We start from the raw sequence: 20,995 nt of genomic DNA, 5'->3' as shown, positions 1-20,995 counted from the left end.
TGGATGCATTGTTGTTTTTGCCATAACTCATGGGAGTAAGAGCCCTGATGAGGTAGAAAAACAAAACAGTGGGAATGGCTCCCTAGGGTGTCTGTGGGCATTCTTAAGCCAGGGAAAATACATTCACTTAGATTAGATTATTTGTAACAATGTTCGAACAATGAGGGAATTTCACTGACAGGAAATTTTCAGTTTTGCCTTGGGCAACCTTACAGCAAGTAGCTTTTCAATCTTATAATGGCAAAGCTTAGTGACACCTGGCTGATTTAATCCGTTTTTAATCCTACCAGTGTGTAATTGGTAGACCAAGTTAATAATGAAACATGACGAATAAATAACAGATGTTTAAATTGGTTTGATTCAATCATAGGTATGAGCTACTGCATAGTTATTGTACATGTACATATTGTACATTAGATAATGTAGCTTTGTAATATAATTTCTTCACAAACTGATGTTATATAAGTTTTTTGTTAATGATGATGTGAGAAACTAAAGTAAGTAAAATCCATTTTAACACTGTCAAAAGAATCTGTCATGGTGTCAATTATACATGTTTATTATGCTTTTTATGTCATTTTCTTACATATTGAATAACGTTTAATATAGAAATGCAGACCTGAGAAACATTAGTAGGCTTACTAATGTAGCCATCTTAAAAAATGGTTTGCATAATAAGCCTATATGAATTGTCAGTGAAATTATCACACATTTCTTTAATATATTTTCATAAAGTGAATAAAGAGCAGATTATCGACCTGCTCTTTGATGCTGTGATGTTACATTGTAATTGTAAGGATAATAGTATGTTCACCTTTACAACTATTTACCTTTTTATTTCATGACTTTAACATTATGCTCAATTAACAGATGGCATGGCATCACATTCTAATAAGACTTCAATGGAAATTGCATAAATACCTAACAAGAATGGTGTTTTTTTTCCAGCCCAGATACTTTTGATCAGAATCAGCTGAACTACCAAGGTGAATTAACCCAGAATTAACCTTTTTCATTACTCTTTCATTGCAGAGAAAGAGAGAGAGAGAGAGAGAGAGAGAGAGAGAGAGAGAGAGAGGGAGAGAGAGAGAGAGAGAGAGAGAGAGAGAGAGAGAGAGAATGAGAGAGAGAGAGAGAGAGAGAGAGAGAGAGAGAGAGAGAGAGAGAGAGAGAGAAAGAGAGAGAGAGAGAGAGAGAGAGAGAGAGAGAGAGAGAGAGAGAGAGAGAGAGAGAGAGAGAGGCTTCCATAGTAGACATTTTCAGATTAATCTAAACTAGATAACATCTAGGGCTAGAAACCTAATTGAAGTATTCAAGGGTGTAATTACTGATGTATAGGCTGAAAGCTGGGGTGTGCACTCATGTCCAATAGAAGTTAAATCATAGACAGGCTCTCTGATTGTATTCTATGGCATTGCACTGGTTCAATCGAGACATAATCAGTGCAGTCAATAAGCCATAGGAAGGACACTGCTGAAACCTTGCAGGCTCCAAAGAGGTTGTAAAAGATATGGCTTACTGTAAGGAGCAAGGCTGTTAGAGACATTTATTGATGAAGCCGATTACAAGAGCAGTAACATTTCGCCCGAACGCTGTGAAATGCCGACAAGAAAGTGAAACAATATTACACTATGATAGAATGCTGATGATTCCATGAGCCTACTTACAAGAGCTAAATCCTGGGGTGAAAGTATCTATTGACATGTACATAAAATAGCCGTGATTGCTTTTGGCTTCAAATTGAAATGGTATAGCAGAATGCTTTATAAACTCATGCATTTCATCAAAGAATTATTGCAAAGGACAGATTTGCACTTCTAAGCATTATGGAATGGAATAAATGAAAAAGAAAATATGCTGCAAATCTGCTCTTGACACTGTGGATACACTGATGTGTTTAAGCTGATTTGGTCAAGGAATAAGAAGGCTGGGATTGAAGCACAAGTGTGTCATTGCTCATTTAGAAAGGGAGGGGGGTTGTAGTAGCATAACACTTAAGAGCGTAAAACTGATCCCATGAATAAACACACAAACACATTTCAGCTTATCTTGTCAGACTAAATATTCTAATCTTCTTCAGAAGAGATTATGTGGTTAGCACTTGTGGTATTTGGTAACAGAACAGGGAGGGAGGGAGGCAGGCCCTGAAGATCAATGTCACTGCCTCAATAACATATTCATAATACACTTCACTGTTATAAACACAGGCTGGAGTATTAACAAAACAAATACCTCCATGTGCAATGCATAGGGTACACAAATGGAGTGCAATACGTTAAAATACAAAGTACACGTTTACCACAATACTATTTACATGAGTAAATGTACGTTTTACACATTTTATTTAGGTTTACACAATTTATTTTTTAATGTATTAACAAACAAGAACGAATGTCACAAGAGGAATTGTGTTATTTATTAACTACCATTCAATATGCAACACTGAATGGTAGGCCATGATTTATGTCATATTACAATCTAAATTGAAGGGAGGAGCTGGAAATGGCAGGAACCTGCTCAAAAAAAGTCATTAAATCAAACAGACTTAATTACCACTGTTACACCTTTAGTTGGGTCATACGTAGCGTGCAAGCGTTTCACAAAAGCATCTTTTACAACCAAATGAATTAGAATTTGATTGTAATTTAATTAACTCATTAATTATTGGATTATTGTATAGAAATTCTAAGATGATACGCATCCATCTTTCATTGAATAACCAACAAAGGAGAGGAGTACGAGCAGATGGGCCGTATGGTGCGTGTCTGAGTGTGCTTGCATTTTACAACACATTTCACAGTTGAAAGAAGCGTGCACGTGACTGCAATTTTATGGTGGACTGATTTGCATGATGGACTGCAGTTGTGTGGTTAAAGAGCAAACACAACACATAACCTCTCTTAAGCTCATCTATAGACAGAAAGAGAAAGAGAGAGTTAGGGCTTCCGTGCTTCTGATAATGAGCTGTGTGGAAATACTCTCCCTCTTCTCTCCCTAATTGCTTTACTATTCAGATAAACTTTAACACACTATGATCCATGGACCCAACATGCTGATAAATCAGTCCAGCTAGATATTACGCAAAACAGATGGCATGATTTAGTTCAAACAACAATGTCGAAAGAATCACATCCGCATCTACAATGTATTAACCGGACAAGCTATTTGTTTCAAAATAGGATGCTCACAAAAAACACATATCTGTCCCATGTATTGTATATGATGTTATGTATATGATGACAAAAATATCAATTAATAGATCCTTTGAATTGTATTAGCTGTGTTTTTGCTTTGTACTCAGCTACGGGTGTTAACTGAATCCATCATCTGATCATGCTGCTTTAAAGTGACAATGTGCAACTCGGATTCATTAATAGAGCCTCCCTAGGCTCGGTATGACCCATGTGACTGCACAGCTGGCCACTGAACCAGTCCGATTCAATTGTGTTATTCATTCACAGCAGCAGTACAGAGGAATGTCACTACATAATTTGATTCCATTTCCACAACCATACCAGCCTGATCAGTGGTCTGTTGCCTTTATTGACCAATGCACTGCTCCAGCAAAATTGACCTTGCTGCTGAAAAAGCAGGTGGCATAGACCAGTGTACCATTACATCCAGAGCTTGTACACAGAAAGGGAACTAAGAAAAACTGTACACCAGGTTTTTCAAATGTATAAATTAAGTCAGTTGGAGGGTCCAGACTTTTCTTTTTACTCTGGTATCAAGCTCTAGCGCTGTTACTTATAATAGGTCTTACACATTCTAATTAATAGGAGACACAACTTTATTGGGAAAAAAAAACGCCCTTTTAACTTTTAGGGAAACATTTCTAAACATGAGTTTCATACTGCGGATCTAAAATACTGTTTAGTGACTTGGTGCAGTGATTAGTGTAAAATTCCTGGTTCTGAATATTATCAATTGTTTGGGATAATTTGTGATAAAACCATCCTGCCTCCTTCAGGTACTCCAGGTTCCGTCCCAGTTCCAAAGATTACTTGGATTGGAAAAGTGTGTTTGCATTATTCTGCCTTGCAGTAGATTGGCACATCATTGAAAATGAGTTAGGTGGTAGAAAAATGCATGATGAAAGGTCAGTAATGCAATGCAGGTTAGTGAGGCCGTAAGATCAGGCAGGCAATAGCATCGAAACACCGCTGTGTCTTATACTTATTTGGTAAAAGCAAAAAGGAAAGACTGAATTATTTGTTACATTAAAAAAAATAACAGCTGCTCATTTTGACATGACATAAGGACAAGTTATTAATAGCCAATCTAGTCTCAGTTACTCAAAAGAGATGCAGGAGATCTCCTGCTTTATAATACTTCTCGTTGAAGGAATGGGTTTATTATTGTTGTTTCATTGGGCGTATACATTTTTATTTTTTTGATTATTTTTTTCTTTACATAAAACCATCTTTGCCCGTGTTAATAGTTCAGTGCTCATTATAGGCTTATTTATAACCTACATTACATTCTTTTCCAGGTCATATTTCCCCTCAATGTAGTATGTTCATTTAAGATCAGTACTTCCGCCTGGTTAAATATTACTACTAAATGTGGAATAGCAGCGCACACTGATTAGATACCCAGAGTTTGTGGGAAAGAGCATTCTGGTCTGACTGCAGTGTGGTCTCTGCACCCTCAGTAAAGAGTCAGCCGGAAGTCTATGAATTCAGGGTGATGTGTGAGCAGCTCCACATCCGCAATGAGCGACCCCGAATGTTCCATGGTGATCACGCGCACAGCTCCCGCGCCTGTGACGCACTCGGCGCTCCGGCGTCATCCTCCAACATCCCTGTCCAGAAATAGCGGACACCTCCTGATGACGGAGCATCATCACAGTTACGAGTCCGCACCCAGTAAGGGGATGTGTCAACAATGTACAAACAAACAAACATTTTCATCACGTGTCATTCTCAGTGCCCGGAAACAGTGCTCGTTTAGTATAGCTTACGTTCAAGCAAAAAAAAAAAAAAAAAAAAAAAAAAAAAAAAAAAACACACACGCAGCAAGCCGAGGATGCAGCCGCTAGGGGCGGTGTTGCACCGCCGCAACGTCACGACCGCTCGCGTGTTTACAATCTCTCGCTTGAATGGTTTCTCATGAGCCGGGTGCGTCACGATGATTCCGGCAGGATACGGCGCGGCGTGGACCGGAACCGATGCGCCTTCTCTCCACAGTCTACATGCAGGAGGAACGCCCCGGAGTGGATTCATTAAAACGATGCTCTCATGCAAATGATCAGACATTCATAAGGTCGCATAAACAACCCTCAGCCGAACTCCACAATTTATTCCCACTCTGAGGAATATATATATATATTTTTTTTTTTCCTTTGATATATATATATATATATATATATATATCAAAGGAATTATTATTAATTTATTATTTATTATTAATAAATAATTATTTATTATTATCAATTATTTATTAATTTTATTTTTCCTATTATCTATTTATTTATCAATCTTATTTTCCTTAAATGACACGAAAGAAGACAATCTAAGTAATGGAAAATTGCCGTATTTGTATTATAGTTACTAACAGTTCTAATCTGTGTGTGTGTGTGTGTGTGTGTGTGTAGTGTTGTAGTGTGCGGGTTGAAAGGAGCGATGGGCGGAGCGTGCACACTCCAGTGGGCGGGGCCTGCGTGTGCCATGCGACGTACGTTTTACTATCTTTCAGCGCGTTCACCCAATGAGCCGAATAAGCCGATCAGCCAGGCGGACACGCCTCTTCTTCCCCTCGGGTTGCGCCGCCTCGTATCAGTGCGTGTGTATTTTTTTTCTCCTGTTTTTTTTGTAACCGTAGCTGGATGTGTAGGACGTCATATGTTTTTTTTTTCTCCTCTTCACTCCAGCCACTTTAGCGATATGGGTTATTTACTGTTTCACAGCGCCGGGGACGGGACGCGACGCTCCGCGCCGGAAGAGAGTTAATATCTTTTATACAAGGCAGAAATCCAAGTTGAAGCAAAGTGAGAGTTGTGTGGTTTTCACAGCGCTGGGAGGATGGCGAGTCCGCCGCCGGTAGTCGGACCCTCGCTTTCCAATCTGAACACGAGCAACAATATTAAAAAGTGCGGCTACCTTAAGAAGCAGAAACACGGACATAAGCGTTTTTTCGTGCTGAAGGCGCAGAGCGACGGCTTCCCGGCGCGCCTCGAGTACTACGAGAGCGAAAAGAAATGGAGGAACAAGGCGGCTGCGAAGCGGATCATCCCGCTGGACTCGTGCCTGAACATCAACAAGCGAGCGGACGCCAAACACAAACACCTCATCGCGCTCTACACTAAGGACGAGTACTTCGCCGTGGCTGCCGACAACGAGCAGGAGCAGGAGAGCTGGTTCGCCGTCCTAACGGAGCTGATGAACGAGGGGCGGGCGTGCGAAGGAACGGCGAGTCACTCGGCATCCTCGCTGCTCGGCTTCGATGAGGCGAGTTACGGCGTGGTGACGCCGCTCAGCGCCGCGTACAAGGAGGTCTGGCAAGTGAACCTGAAATCTAGGGGACTCGGGCAGACTCGGAATTTGACCGGGGTTTACCGACTGTGCTTATCAAGCCGCACGATTAGTTTTGTGAAACTCAACACGGACGTGGCGTCCGTGATTCTGCAGCTAATGAACATCCGACGCTGCGGACACTCGGATAGCTTTTTCTTCATCGAGGTGGGCAGGTCAGCCGCCACGGGCCCCGGTGAGCTGTGGATGCAAGCGGACGACTCGGTGGTGGCGCAAAACATTCATGAGACCATCCTGGAAGCTATGAAGGCTATGAAGGAGCTTATGTGCGAGTTCCGGCCGCGCAGCAAAAGCCAGTCGTCAGGCACCAATCCGATTTCGGTGCCTGCGAGGCGGCATTTAAATCACTTGCCCCCGAGTCAGACAGGACTGCCGCGGCGATCACGCACCGACAGCGCGGCCGCTTCGTCCCCCGGTGCCAAGTACACATCGTGCCGGATGCGCGCGGCGAGCGAGGGTGACGGCACAACGACGCGACCGGTGTCTCTGTCTGTAGCAGGAAGTCCCGTCAGTCCTGGCTTAAACCGGACACATCTGAGCCGCTCCAACACAGTAGCAGCACGCCCATATCGGACTTTTGAAACCTCCTCTCTCCAGCATAGTAAGTCCATGTGCATGCCCGTGTCTCGTTCCCCTCCCTCAGTTGATGCCAGTCCCGTTAGCCTCCCCTCCAGTGGTGCCCGCCCCGCCAGCTGTACAGCCTCGATCGCCGGCTCCCCCAGTGACGCCGGCTTCATCTCCTGTGACGAATGCGGTTCCAGTCCAGGAGACGCGGCCCACACGTTAGCAGTGCACCGCAGCTCCACGCCGGAGTCTGTTCCCGAGACGCCTCCCTCGCGGGATGGCAGTGACTTGTACGGCTACATGGTCATGGACAAGCATGGTGTGTTTGCACATAGCCACGGGAGACGTGGTACCCGCATGGTGGAGGAGGGTGGCAGGGACTTAGAGAAATCCTACAGGAAGAGGACTTATTCTCTCACCATGCCTCATCAGAAGAGAGTGCATTCGCAGGTGTCTTCTGCCTCGCTGGACGAGTACACGCTCATGAGGGCCACGTTAAAAAATGCTGGGCATTCAGGACGCAGTTCACATACTGCATCCCCTAAATTTGCCTACCCTGAGGATTACGGTGATATTGAAATTGGCTTATTACAAAAAAGCACTAGTAGTATTCTAGGGGACGATGGTTACATGCCAATGACACCTGGCGTGGCACCACTGGGTACCAGGATTGAAAACTACATGCCCATGAGCCCTATGTGTGTCTCCGCCCCAAAACAGATCATCAATCCTAGGACACACCCCCTCACCGTGGTGAACGGCTACAGGACCAGCTCACCCTCCAGCTGCTCGCTGGATGACAGCGGCTACATGAAGATGCTATGTAGCTCCAAACTCTCGATGGAAAGCTCTGATGGTAAACTGTCCAACACTGAGTACCTCAACATGTCTCCAGTTGACCCGTGCGTCTCTGACACGCCCCCAGATTACTTCCCCACCACTGTGGGTGGCGTAGAACATCCTCTCAGACAGCCTTTCTCTTACAGCTCTCTTCCCCGCTGCTACAAACCCCAGCAAAAAACAGATAATGGTGACAGCGGTCAATATGTTCTCATGAGCCTACAAAACTGGAAAATTGTGGAGGAGCCAGAAAAGGCGGATCCCAAAATAGCTCCCTCTCCTCTGAAGCAAAACAAACCTGACAACTTGCTCCACAGATCCAGGATCAGCCGACCCACGCGCCTGCCCTTGGATTTGGTTCATACGCTGCCTAGCACGAATGAGCACCCTTTGCCCTCAGAGCCCAAAAGCCCTGGAGAGTACGTAAACATAGATTTCAGCCATGTCGCACAGAGGTTTTCCCCCATTTCCACAAAGAGCCCTGTTTCATCCACCGGCTGCTCCAGTGAGCAGAGGCGGTCCTTTCTTTCAAATTATATGAACATTAATTTAAGTTCGGAGTCACCTAAGTCTGGAGATGCTGCTCCGTTCAGCCCTCTCGATGCCATGCCAGAGCTGGCAGTCTGCCCCGCCCCGTGTGAGGAGGAGGAAGGAATAAATCGTTACAACCTCACATCACAGGTGGAACCCTCATGCCAGGCTGGCATGGTGAAGGATGATTACACTGAAATGACTTTCTGTGTTTCCGCTTCTTCTACTCAGCCTACATCTCAGACCACTATCTGTACCAAGCCTGCCAGCCCATCATCCTGCGCACGGAGGTTAAATTTGAATGATTCAGTGGGGGTACGACCGGTTGAGTCATTCCTCTTGGGTGGCACAGACGCACACCAGGTCGACCCAGACCGAGGTGCCAAGGTGATACGGGCAGACCCCCAAGGACGAAGGCGACACAGCTCGGAGACCTTCTCCTCCACTACCACCGTCACACCCGTTTTCCCCTCCTTCGCGCATGATGCAAGGCGGCTCGGCTCAGCCTCCGTGGAGAACGTCTCTGCACTGACGAGGAACAGTGAAGGGTTCGAAGAGGAGTCCGGCAGTCCCATGTGCAGAGAGACATCGGCGGGCTTTCAAAATGGACTTAACTACATCGCCTTAAACCTTATGGATGAGGGACTGGCTGGCTGTGATGCTCTGGTTAGATTCAAAGCTGCCAGTTGCTGCAAAGGGAGCCTCAGTGCAATAAATGCCAGTCTCTATGGATTCAAGGACACAGCAACAGCAGTGAAAGGTAAGATCCGTCTAATGTTCAGCATGCCATGCATTCATAGGTAAATTTTTTAAATCAGTGATTATGTGCAGTAAATTTGAAAATGCAGAATCATTGGAGAAAAAAGAAGAAAAGCTGGAAGGAAAAAAAAAAATACGTGGGGTTATATAAGTGGCATTGTTTTCATTCTGAAAACTGCTGTGCATTCTTCAGTGTTAAGCTGTCACTTTGCTAAAACTGCTTCCTTGAATAATTTCCTATTGCTTGTGTGTTTTGACCGAATATCCCAAATCATGATTTTAGCCAGCAAATTTAAACCGCAAGCTATGCACGTCTGTCTCATTGATACAATTAACTAATCAATGAAATATTTCGGTAGTTATTGTTAATCTTACTGTGGTCAGTGTTGTTTAGGTTTAAGTAATCCATGACATTGTTATTGTTCTCCTTTTAGAACACGTGAAACGTATTAAATACTTATGTATTAGGAACGCATACCTTTCAGTTCTCATGGCTCAGTGAAGCAGGTTCATATTGGCGGGAGCGCAACTGAACCTGATGTTGAATGTGGCGCAGTTTGTAATCCTGAAGCCTTACACAAGGAAAAAAGAGCACGTGATTTGGTGCTACAATAAGGTTTTTCTGCCATTCGCCAGATGGTTATTCATATTCCTCAAAAATCACTCACTTTCCTCTATCTCTCTATGTTTTTGTGTGTGTGTGTGTGTGTGTGTGTGTGTGTGTGTGTGTGTGTGTGTGTGTGTGTGTGTAAGTACAAACTGCTTATCTGCCTGTGATGACATAATGCGGATATCACATTATCTTTTCTCCATAAAAAAACACAGCTTTGAGTTAAGAAGCTGTAAGAGCCTAGAGGTTATGTAGGTTAAGGTTTGAGCTAAATGTAGTTGTAGGATTAGCATCAATTAGCCACAGTAATAATGTGATAAAAATGTTGTCAGTGGAAGGTGTGTGTGTGTGTAAGTGTGAGTGAGAGAAACATAGAAAGGCTGTTTATCAGTTGTCAGGTGCCAGGTTTCAGAGCAGGAATGCAGTCTGTTCACCGTGTTATCTCGGAGACGGGAATGTCAGCTTGTAATTAAGAACCGAAACACCTTTCACGAACAAGCTGAACTTTTGTTTCATGCTCAAAGAGATTTTCGGCTTATATCCCCGCCCGCCAGACATATATCCAGTCTTAGACAAATAGTGCACTGTTTACATAGTATAGTTGCTTGAGAAGCGAATAGAGGTATTTTTATAGTATGTGTGTGTGAGAGAGAGTGAGGGTGAGGAGATACATGGTATATACAAACACACAGTAACACTCATGTGATGGATCAAAGGTCCAGACAGTGCTGCACTCCTCTGTGGGTGTGGAAGTCTTTGTTGTTGGGAGTGTGTGTGGGTGGATTTTGTGCAGAGCTGGGTTTCAGGGAAGAGCAGGTGTACCTGTAGTAGTTTGTTTATTTCCCAGAAAAGGGAGCTGATCTAAAAGATGTAGCCCTCGGCGAAGAACTTCTGGAACAGTGGGTGGAGAAAACAGTAAAAAAAAACACATGCAGTCACACGTACACACATTTTTACACCTGCATTAATGTTTATCTGGCTGGCTCTGACTGGCTAGGATCAGCATGCTGTAAAAAAAAAATCAGCTGGAGTCAAATAAATATAATATTGATAAAGGTAATTGATAAAAGAGGTAAAAAGGTAAAAGATACTCAACTAAGTAGTGATGGAGAAGATTCATTTTTATGAATGTCTGAGCCAATGGATGTTGAACCATGCATTCTCATTAACACACACACACACACACACACACACACACACACACACACACACACACTCTCACTCTCTCTCTCTCTCTCTCTCTCTCTCGCTCTTTCACTCTTTCATTTGCCTTACTTTTGTGTGAGAATGTAAATTTGACAATGATTTCTGTATATAATAATTGCTAAAATATGCTTCCAAGTTTAACCTCAGTAACCTTTCGGTACACTTATTATACTTTTTTAATAAAAGCAGCAGTTATTTTACCAAAAAAAGTTTACCGTAGGGACCAGGGAAATATCACCCCGGTGAAATAAAAAAGAACCCCCCGCCCATCCCCACCCCCATCCAGACACTAACCCCATCCCCACAGACATTCGCACACACACAATGTAATTTCATCATCTTTTCTTTGTTTTATGTTGAAGTTGTATTTAAACAAGCCCACAAATCATATATATTACACATTTACACAAAATATTACTCAGATTTATCAAGCAGGTTCATAGCTGTGTTTATGATATGACTGCTTTATTAGATTCCTTCAGCTGTTTTGTGCTTGAAGGGCCACTCACGTGCACATACACACTGCAAACCCGGGGTACAACAAATCCCTTTTTTGTTTGACCTCACCCTGCAAATAGAGAGCACAAGCTTTTAGCAGCATTGCTCAGGAGATTAAATGTTCGATTATGTTTTAGGCCTGACGTATATAAGAAATACACGAGCAGTTGTTCTAATTCGACCCTCTTGGTAATTTATCTGTTCAGCTATAAGAGAAATTGCTTTTTGGTGTAATGTGAATTGGACCTCCTTGTTTTCTGAAAAAAATAGCGAAACGCAGTTTTGTGAATACTCACTGTGCCTTATTAAATATTTAGAGGCAGCTTTTGTGGAGAAGTCTCCTCCATGAGGTGTGTGGTGTTGTGGGGTGTGTGTTTGGGAGACTGGGTGGGGCATAGGGGTGGAGCAGATGGTGGGGGCCAGGGTCATGCACCTGTCATTCCAAGCAGTGCTCAGTGGTTATCAAGCCCAAACACAGACACTGGCAATACACTAATCACTACAGACCATCTGCTACCTCGTATGAGAGAGAGAGAGAAGCCGGGGATTAAGTGTTTACTTTCAAAGAAAATGCTTCTTAGTGCTTCCACCATTTTCACTGTATTTCTTAAATCAACCTGCCAATTTTCGTTCTAGTTGCATTTATTATGTCCCAGCTTGTTTGTTCTGTGTGTTGTTTACCTGTTCATCTTTGCTTGCGGTTGTATCAGCTGCATTGTCTTCCCTCTTTCACTCTCCTCCCTGCCTTTTCGATTCACTTTCTTCCTGGCCTCCCTTCCTCCCTCCTCTTAGCCAGCTTGTTATTGTTTTGGTAATTAGCTTTAGCTACATTGATGGTGTGTGTGTGTGTGTGTGTGTGTGTGTGTGTGTGTGTGTGTGTGCTCCCAGAAGACTAAACTAGGCCGGGATGTTCTGCTAAAACGTTACTCTCTTTTAGCAGTACCGGTAAGAAGGATTACACACACATTGTTGAACAGCATGCGAGCGTACTGCACTCACTCACGCACCAGTATGTGAGATTCTCTTGTAGCCAACACATGATAAGGTCATTCCTGGTAAACAAGCCTTCTCATTTCTCCTTATTCTTCTTTCAGCACCATTAAATCGGCCATTGTGTCTGCGTTAATTTCGAGAATGTATGTCTTCTCTCAGCATGAGTAGCTGTGTGACTTTTTAAAGCGGTGTCCACAAAGCCGGTACGAATTCCTGAGGGAGACGTTATCGTGGAGAAGACATTTCATGCTCTGTATTTGTGTGTGTGTGGCACGTGAGAAAAGTAGTGAAGAAAATGACATTTCCACTGGTAAATGAGCAGCACGTGCCTGTGCAGTTGAAAGAGTCTTTTACGGGGCTGTGTTTTTACCAGAGGGAGCTGTGTGCGTGGAAGTAATTGCCTGACATGTGACTCGACTTGTGAAATGAACACATCCATTTTCATGCTTTAAACTCAGCCGTCTAATTTAGTATGTCGTTCTGCACTAACGACTTCATCAGATTCATTGAAGCCGGACATATCCAAAGGGCTTATTTTGTGCTGTGTTTCTAAACAGGTTGATCACGAGACAGAAGAGCTTGTGCCAGCTGAGCTCATTCGTCATTCATAAAATGGCTTGTATTTGGATTTTGCCTCTGAGTGACACAATTAGATGTGAGATTAGTGCACATTATTGGAAGCATTTGGACTTTGACACACTCTAACATATCATCTCAGTATGCAAAGGTGAGCTAGAAGACACAATATTTTCAGGTAAAAAAAAATGATTAGATGTTTTTGTTACAGTGAGTTACAGTTACTTTTGCCAAGAATTGCCTATATGTCTTCACCTGAGTTAAAAGCATAGTATCTGAGGCTGCTCTCGGTGCATCCTATTGAGAAAGAGGAAGTATGGGATGTGAAGCGAGGGCCTGCTCAAAACCTCAAACCTAGTTTGTTCCACATCCTGCACTATGCCTGATCTTTGTGTTTTGTGTATCTTATTAAATAATAGATAACTAATTTAGTCACATGTTGACACTATCCTTAATAGATCTTAGACTTACTATATGTTTCTGTGTGTGTTTTAAGGGGGCAGGGGGAAGTTGTGGACTCCTGGATAATTTTAGCCTATGTGATATACAAATGAGCTTGAGCCTGCCGAAGTGTGTGTGTGTGTGTGTGTGTGTGTGTGTGTGTGTGTGTGTGTGTGTGTGTGTGTGTGTGTGTGTGTGTGTGTGTGTGTGTGTGTGTGTGAGAGAGAGAGAGAGAAAAATAGAATGAGGGCTATTTGGGGGAGGGGCAGAGTCACTGGGTTCACTGGCTGATGACTTCTGGTGTGTGTGTGTGTGTGTGTGTGTAGGGGGTGGTCTGAATTTGAGAAGCTTTAGATATGTGCCTGCCTTGTGTTTTCATATGGCTTCCGTGGGAAGTGCATTGATGAGTACCTTGAAATTTCACACCCGAAGCGACATTTAAGAAGCATGTGTTGCAGAGTATAAGTGATCTTCTGTCCACACCACACACACTCCTCCCACTCATGTGTGCTAACTGTGACAACAGAGCAATAACGTGCTTGCTTTTATCAATGAACGCCGTGTGTGCTGTTGTATGTTAGGGTGCAGACAGTAAAATTCGGGTTAGCTGTAATTACCACACAGCTTCGCTGAGACCAAAGGTGCGTAATAAATATTGTGACTCCTGAAGAAGGGGGGATGGGGGTAGACAAGTAGAAACATGGATGTTGTATTTTAAGTGATAAAGTATCATATAAAGCTGGTGGAGATTAAATGTTAAATCATTTGGTTGCATTCCCACTGAGTGATATTGCACTTTGTATGGCTAATCTAACAAAACATGTCTGTATGTCCAAAATTCTCATGGTGGGGGTTTGGTGTAGAAGTAAAGAAAAAAACAACACCACATACTTATGCATATGCATCATCCTCTCTATATCACTTCCCCTCTTCTGAAGTCCTCTGTCCATTCAGGATATTATAATGAGGCATGTGTGCTCTCACCCAGCTTGGCTCCGCTGCAGCTATCAGCGGCACAGATTGGAGTAACGGTCAGGAAATCAAGCGAGAATGATAACGATTGTGGGATGTATTTTAGGTGTAAGTGATTGTTAGAAGATTCTTCACGGATTTGCATGATCTTATCTCTCACTTCTTTATCCACTCATTGCTTTTTCTGACTCTTTGGACATTCATGGAAGTGCTCGGCTTTCTTTTGCTTAATTAGCTCTGTGAAATTTAAACTGCAATCCTAGTCCAAGTCCCCATCACACACACACACACACACACACACACACACACACACACACGGCAGAATAACCGACAGGTCACTGCCACTCATATAACTCTTGTTCCATGACGTCAATAGAGTATTTGTAAGAGCTAATGACTGTTTATGAGTAGGACTAAAACAGTGCCATGGTGTTGTCAGTGTTTCTATGGTTATTAGACTTGTCCATATCAGAAAACCATCCTCACATTGGTTCAATGCAGTCAGATCTTTATAATGTGTTTAGATGCAGTGTTTGATCTCTGTGTTACGTTGAGGTGCACAGACCTGATCAATGGCATTTAGCTGACACTGCATTCAGACCGTGATTCAGTTTGATTAGGCTTTGATTTATCATAGTTGATCTTTGCTCATGCTAAGTGAGAAAAAGGTTCTTATTGAGTTCAAAAAGATTATGGAAGTTCACAATGGCACAATATGCTTTTAGATGTTTTCTTACCATATATCACTTGTTTATTTGCTTTTTTCCATACAACCAAGACCTTTTAGCTACTTATTGCTTCATGCATGTTCTCACAAAAGTTTTACATTTCGGCTCAATGTCTTTACACAGTCCAGAGACGTTGCAGCCATTTTAGTGTGTGCATCAAGTATGCATTATAATTATAAAATGACAGTACATAATTTGGCTCTTATAACATCAGCTATCACATTTATAGAAACAACTGGCAGAAATACAACTTTTCCTCTGACATGATGATGAGAGAGCTACCTCTTTTTCATAGAAAACATATTCAAGGGCCAGAATATAATGTACTAAGATGTGGGAGTTTTTTAAAGTACTAACTAGAGATGTGTAGATTTCTCAAGTACTGTATGGTGTTTTTTTTTTTTTTTTGCTTTTAGCAGTATGTGTAGCTGCTCTGTAAAAACAGCTCTGGTCCTGGATGGAAAAAGAGCCGTTGAGGTGGTTTAAAATTGGGCTGTGTGGCAGGAAGGAGAGGCCTGCATAGGGTCTGTCTGAGTTAGATACTTCCTCCGCGTTCTACGCTTTTTTTACGCAAATGAAAGCAATCCTCTCTGTTCTAGATTCTCAGGACGCAAAAGAAAATGCTTATAAAATTTGTTTGTCAGTTTGTCTTTTATTACAAATCATCTCGATGACCTGTTAATTTCATGTTTAGAATAATACCATGCGTAAGATCCAGAGAGGGTCTCGGTTTCAACCTGGCTTTGATAACGCAGAAGTATTTGATAAATGACGATGTTGTGTTTCTGTGTTCAGAGATTCAGGAAAAGCTTACACTCAGCTGCATAGCCCTAAAAGCCAGTGTCTGTGTTCTCTCAGAACACCTGCCACTTCAGTTGCTCACAGCAAAAGAAGCTCTCATTCCTTACTTGGTAAAGAAGAGAGGGAGGGACAGAGAAGGGGAATAGAGTGTGTAACTGTTTCACTCCCAGTTCTCAGATATATATCACCAGTGATAGGTTTAAAAAAAATTAAACAGGGAGCAATTCACACTTAATTAGAAATGACTCCATAAAAGGCAGCATTCTGTGAGTAGAAAGTGTAAGCAATGACCTCATCATGGTGTTTGTTGTGTTGGATCAATACTGTTCTCAGAAAAAAAAAAACAAAGAAAATAACAACTATGATTTATTGCTTGTTAGGTTCTGCTGTTGTTTTTGACCCCAATGGATGTCTCTGTGTCTGTCTGGATGTGTTTATGTTCTTCACATTAATTCGTTTTCTCTTGTCTGCTTTCCCCCCCCATAGACTAAACAGATCCAGACTCCATTCCTGCGCCGGTTCCTCGGTTCTTCCTCTGGACCAGGAGGTACAAGGAAGAAGGAGGAGAGGTGGCCATGTGGACAGATGGGCCATACTGCTGCTGCTGTTGTTGCTGCTGCTTCAACTCTCCCCTGATCTTTGACCCCTGAACTTCTATGAATGGCTATCGTCATGGCAACATAGACACTTGACCGCGCTCTTTGCCCTAGTGACGTGGTCCTCTATCTCTGTGCTGCTCTGAAAATGACTCTTGACAAAAACAAAAGATTGGACCACACATCTGTCTGTGTGTCACTCCACACTCACTCCCCTATAGAGTCTACAGTTCTTCTTCTTCTTCTTCTTCTTTTTCTTCTTGTTTATGCTCCACCAGTTTTTGTTCACGTGCTCTGGATGTTAAATGGCCAGTGTCCCCCACATGCAAAAACCTGTGAATCAAACCTGGAGTGAAACATCTGCACATTCTCACACAAGTGTACACACACACACACACACACACACACACACACACACACAAACAAACATGGAAACATGCATAACCACACATTGCACATGGCACGTATTTATTTATTTATGTGTGCATTGAGAAGTGTTTTGTTTGTATGTATGTAGGTATATATGTGCGTGTCTGTGTGCGTGCGCACATGCATGGATGGTTGCAGCACTGCACCAATGTGGCATTTTTATCACAATCATCACCAGTTAACTGAAACAAGTAATCGCTTGAAAAACCCTACCTCAGATGAAAGCCAGGTTTTGAGTTGCTTATAAAAAAAATAATAAAAAAAAACCCTCTCTCTCTCTCTCTCTCTCTCTCTCTCTCTCTCTCTCTCTCTCTCTCTGTGTGTTTTCTTTTTCCATATATATATATATATATATATATATATATATATAACTATTTATTTTCAGTGCTGAATGTCATAAAGGAAAAAAATGCCAATCCAAAGCCTTACTGACTTTCAAACAGTGTTTTCTTTTGTTATGGAAATTTTGTTATGGACCTACACACATTTACAAAATATCAAAGACCGACCACCCACCATGGAAAAGGAATGTTTCTACGTGCAGTTGAAGTGGCTTCTGCAATCAAAGATTTTACTGCTCTTATCCATAGATAAGTATTAGACAGATATTTAAAGCATATTAATATAATTCTATTTATGAGTGATGGTAAATGGCAGGGGGAGCAGCGTTACGCTGCCTTACACACATACACATATGCATAGCAGGCTCTTTGAGAAGGAGATTAGTTTGGAACAAAGTCAGCCAGACAGAAACGGATACACACATCATCCACACTCCAGACATGCGCACAGTGTGTGTCTGAGAGTGTGTCCACCATATAGCAACAAAACACTTTAACACACCACCCGGTAATAATTCCTGCTGCCTCTTATACTCTTTATTCGCGGCCTTTCTATTGCTTTTAACCAGGACAGTCAGTGTGCTCGGTTCTGATTGGTTCTGAGGTACACTGGTGAAGCAGTTGGTTAATGGGACAGACACATTTCAGGGACATCTTGGGAGGCTTTAAAGCATTGCTGCTGCACAGTAGTCAGACAGGGACCGTGTCTGTACCAGTGCTTTGTCTCGCACTTACAAATGTTCTTTTTTTTGTTGTTCTTTTTTTTTTTTTTTTTTGGATTGTATCACAAGACAAATTTGAATGTAGAGTATTCTGCAGCTCCCTACAAGCAAAGCAAAATAAAACAAAAACCATTCAAAGTATGACTTTCACAAAACAAACAAACAAAAAAACACATTAACATGTGAAATGAAACTGACACATGCTACTTGTTTAAGTATATAAAAAATGTTTGCCTGGAAACATGTAAATAATGTATATATAATGACAATTGCAACTGATGTGCAGTTGTGACTTTGGAAAGCTTTTTTTTTTTATTTTTTATTTAAAGATAATACATTTATGTATTTGTACATACACAGTATATGTTTAAAATGAATTTCCCCGAAAAGCGAAAGCACTAATGAAGGTACTGGCCAAACACCAATGTTTGACCTGGAGGTTTTCTTTTTCTAATTCTTTGCTAGGTTTGTAAGTGTGCAAGCTGCACGATGAATGCCACTAAGGAAATATTTTATACTGCTGTAACATGGAAAAAAAAACACAATTATAATATGAACAATACTTGATATGAGAGCTCTAGTTACATAGGTACAAATTAACATACGGCATATGCAATATTTACATTTTTTAAAGATTAGTTTACAAAAAGAAACCAAATGTATAAATACTGTGTTCGAAAGTTTGATAAAAACCTTAAAACTGAATGAGTTTGATTTTTTTTTTTTTTTTGCTGTATAAATTTTTTTTTTTAGCCAACTTTAAATGAAACTTTTGCTGTTTTTGTTATTGGCTCTTACCAGTGATTCGAGCAGTGTTCTTATTCTGATCATTTGTAATTTCTGAGTATGAAAAAGATTTTGAGCCTTGGTTTAAATTTTTTTCTGTCTTCCATTGTATATATTTCATATACTACACATTGTGATGCTATTAGGAGATAATTTAATCTTAGTGTAGTTAGTATTGCTTTGGAAACTGTAATGATTCTGAATAGCCACATGCAATAAAACATTAATGTTATTTAGTGTCTGTCTGTTTCGTCATGAAAGAAGACTCTTGTCCTGTCTGTAGCCTGTGTTTATGCAGTCATGAAAGACTTCATAAAATCGGTCCAGCCTTTTAGGGTAGCAGATGTTTAAATTCATCTTGTCTTCCAAGGAAAGCACCAGATCTACCACACACACACACACACACACACACACACACACACACACACACACACACAGAGACAAGCCCAGACCCATTTTTTGATTAATGTACAGTAGATAAAGGACTATAAAGATAATATGAGATGAAGTCACATCAGATGTCAGTGAAAGCACATCAGGTCATTATAGCTTTGTATCTCAGACTAAGGCAGAATTTGTAATTAGTTAATGGGATTATCATTTTATGCGCTAAACCATATGTTAAAGGATTATTAATTCTCAACCCAATTAAAATTATAATTACATCTGAAATGAGATAAAATCTAACAGTCTGATCTATTACAGAAGGTCAGTTTCAGTGTGTGTAACTAGGTGAGGTGGACAAAGGGAGAAAAAAAACTCTATAAGCCACTATATATCATTATTGAACGTGGTCTCTGTTTGATCTTACGCTGATTAAATGTAGGATTTGAGTTTGGCTTAACTGGCATTTCCTTTGATTTTTTTTTATTATACATTATTTCAGTAGGAGATTATGGCAGCACTGTTGTAGATGGAGCCAGGGCTAAGATTTTTCAAGTCCCCATGTTTTATTAAATAACATATATAATAAATTAATTAATATTAGCCTGTTCTGATGCTAGTATATATCATTGCCTCTAAGTAATAACAAAGCATTTAACTTTGCAAACATCAAATCCTAACCAGGGTTTCAGTATGTAATCGATTCTATTAATCATGTTGCTGACTTGCTCCAGCTCTCTGTGAGGTGGAGGAGCCTTGGGCACAGATTTCAGGTGGAATTTTCACTGAATTTGCCAAGAATGTCATTACTCATGGCTCTTTCAATATACATTGCTTTTTTTGGGTCACTTATGTTCACTAATTTGTTGTATTAAATGCTAATAGGTAATAGATGGTGTCGTAGTTGCTCAGCATATGACCTTAGAAGAGCACAGTGGATGAATAGCATTGGTAACTCACTAACACCTACCTTCAGCTATGCGAAGACAGAAATACTCAGATATGTGGCATATATTAATAAGTGAGATTTGTGTAAGGTAGGGCTACCCACAAGCAGCATAAGCTTAAGTGGTTATGCTGAATTTACAATTTAGCAATATAAATATATGAGTACCCCAAGTTTACTGTTAATGTGCATGTGTGCATGTTGCCCTGTGATAGACTGGGATCCCATCCAGGGTGGGTTTATTTTTTTTTTGCCTCAAACCCAATATACCCAGAGCTTATCCTGGAAAGATTAAATGAGTGAATGAATTATGAATGAATAAAAATACCTAGCAAGCTAAGCAAGATTCAATCATTTATGACGCCAAGGAGTTTTACACAAGCCTTTATATCAACAGTGTTTTATAATTTTCTTTATATATATATATTACATTTGGCAACCTCCGTCTTAAGCCATATGTTAATTTGAGAAAACGTACTTAAAGTGATTTGCCTGTGTTTGTGTGTAAGGGAGAATCTCTTGTCCTCGCCTTTCCACAGGGACCACAGGAGTTGTCAGTGGGGGAGGACACACAAACAAATGGAATGTTTCCTGAAATTAAAGAGGTCTAGTCCATTACATGTTGTGTGAGTGTGGGTCAGTGCGCCAGCCACACAATGATGTTAAATTGTTAAACGTTAAAGCAAGATCTATTTCTAAATGTCCTCTCGTTAGTTACAGATTGATCGGATGACAAATT

At 41.3% G+C, this 20,995-nt stretch overlaps 1 protein-coding gene across 1 annotated transcript; it reads left to right on the top strand.

Moving 5' to 3' along the window:
- The first annotated feature begins 5,443 nt into the window (after positions 1-5,443).
- On the top strand, positions 5,444-19,158 carry irs2b (insulin receptor substrate 2b). Its single transcript, XM_083535925.1, has 2 exons — positions 5,444-9,228; positions 16,539-19,158. The coding sequence occupies exons 1-2, from the start codon at positions 6,024-6,026 to the stop codon at positions 16,541-16,543; spliced, it is 3,210 nt and encodes a 1,069-aa protein (XP_083392051.1). The 5' UTR covers positions 5,444-6,023; the 3' UTR covers positions 16,544-19,158.
- The last annotated feature ends 1,837 nt before the right edge of the window (positions 19,159-20,995 follow it).

This window comes from Silurus aristotelis (genome assembly GCF_946808225.1).
Source record: "Silurus aristotelis genome assembly, chromosome: 3".
Classification (NCBI taxonomy): Eukaryota; Metazoa; Chordata; class Actinopteri; order Siluriformes; family Siluridae; genus Silurus; species Silurus aristotelis.
This window is presented reverse-complemented; position numbering and strand designations above follow the sequence as displayed.

What these genes read in the sequence shown, in the direction of transcription:
- irs2b (XM_083535925.1), top strand. Translation starts at nt 6,024, where the DNA reads ATGGCGAGTCCGCCGCCGGTAGTCGGACCCTCGCTTTCCAATCTGAAC.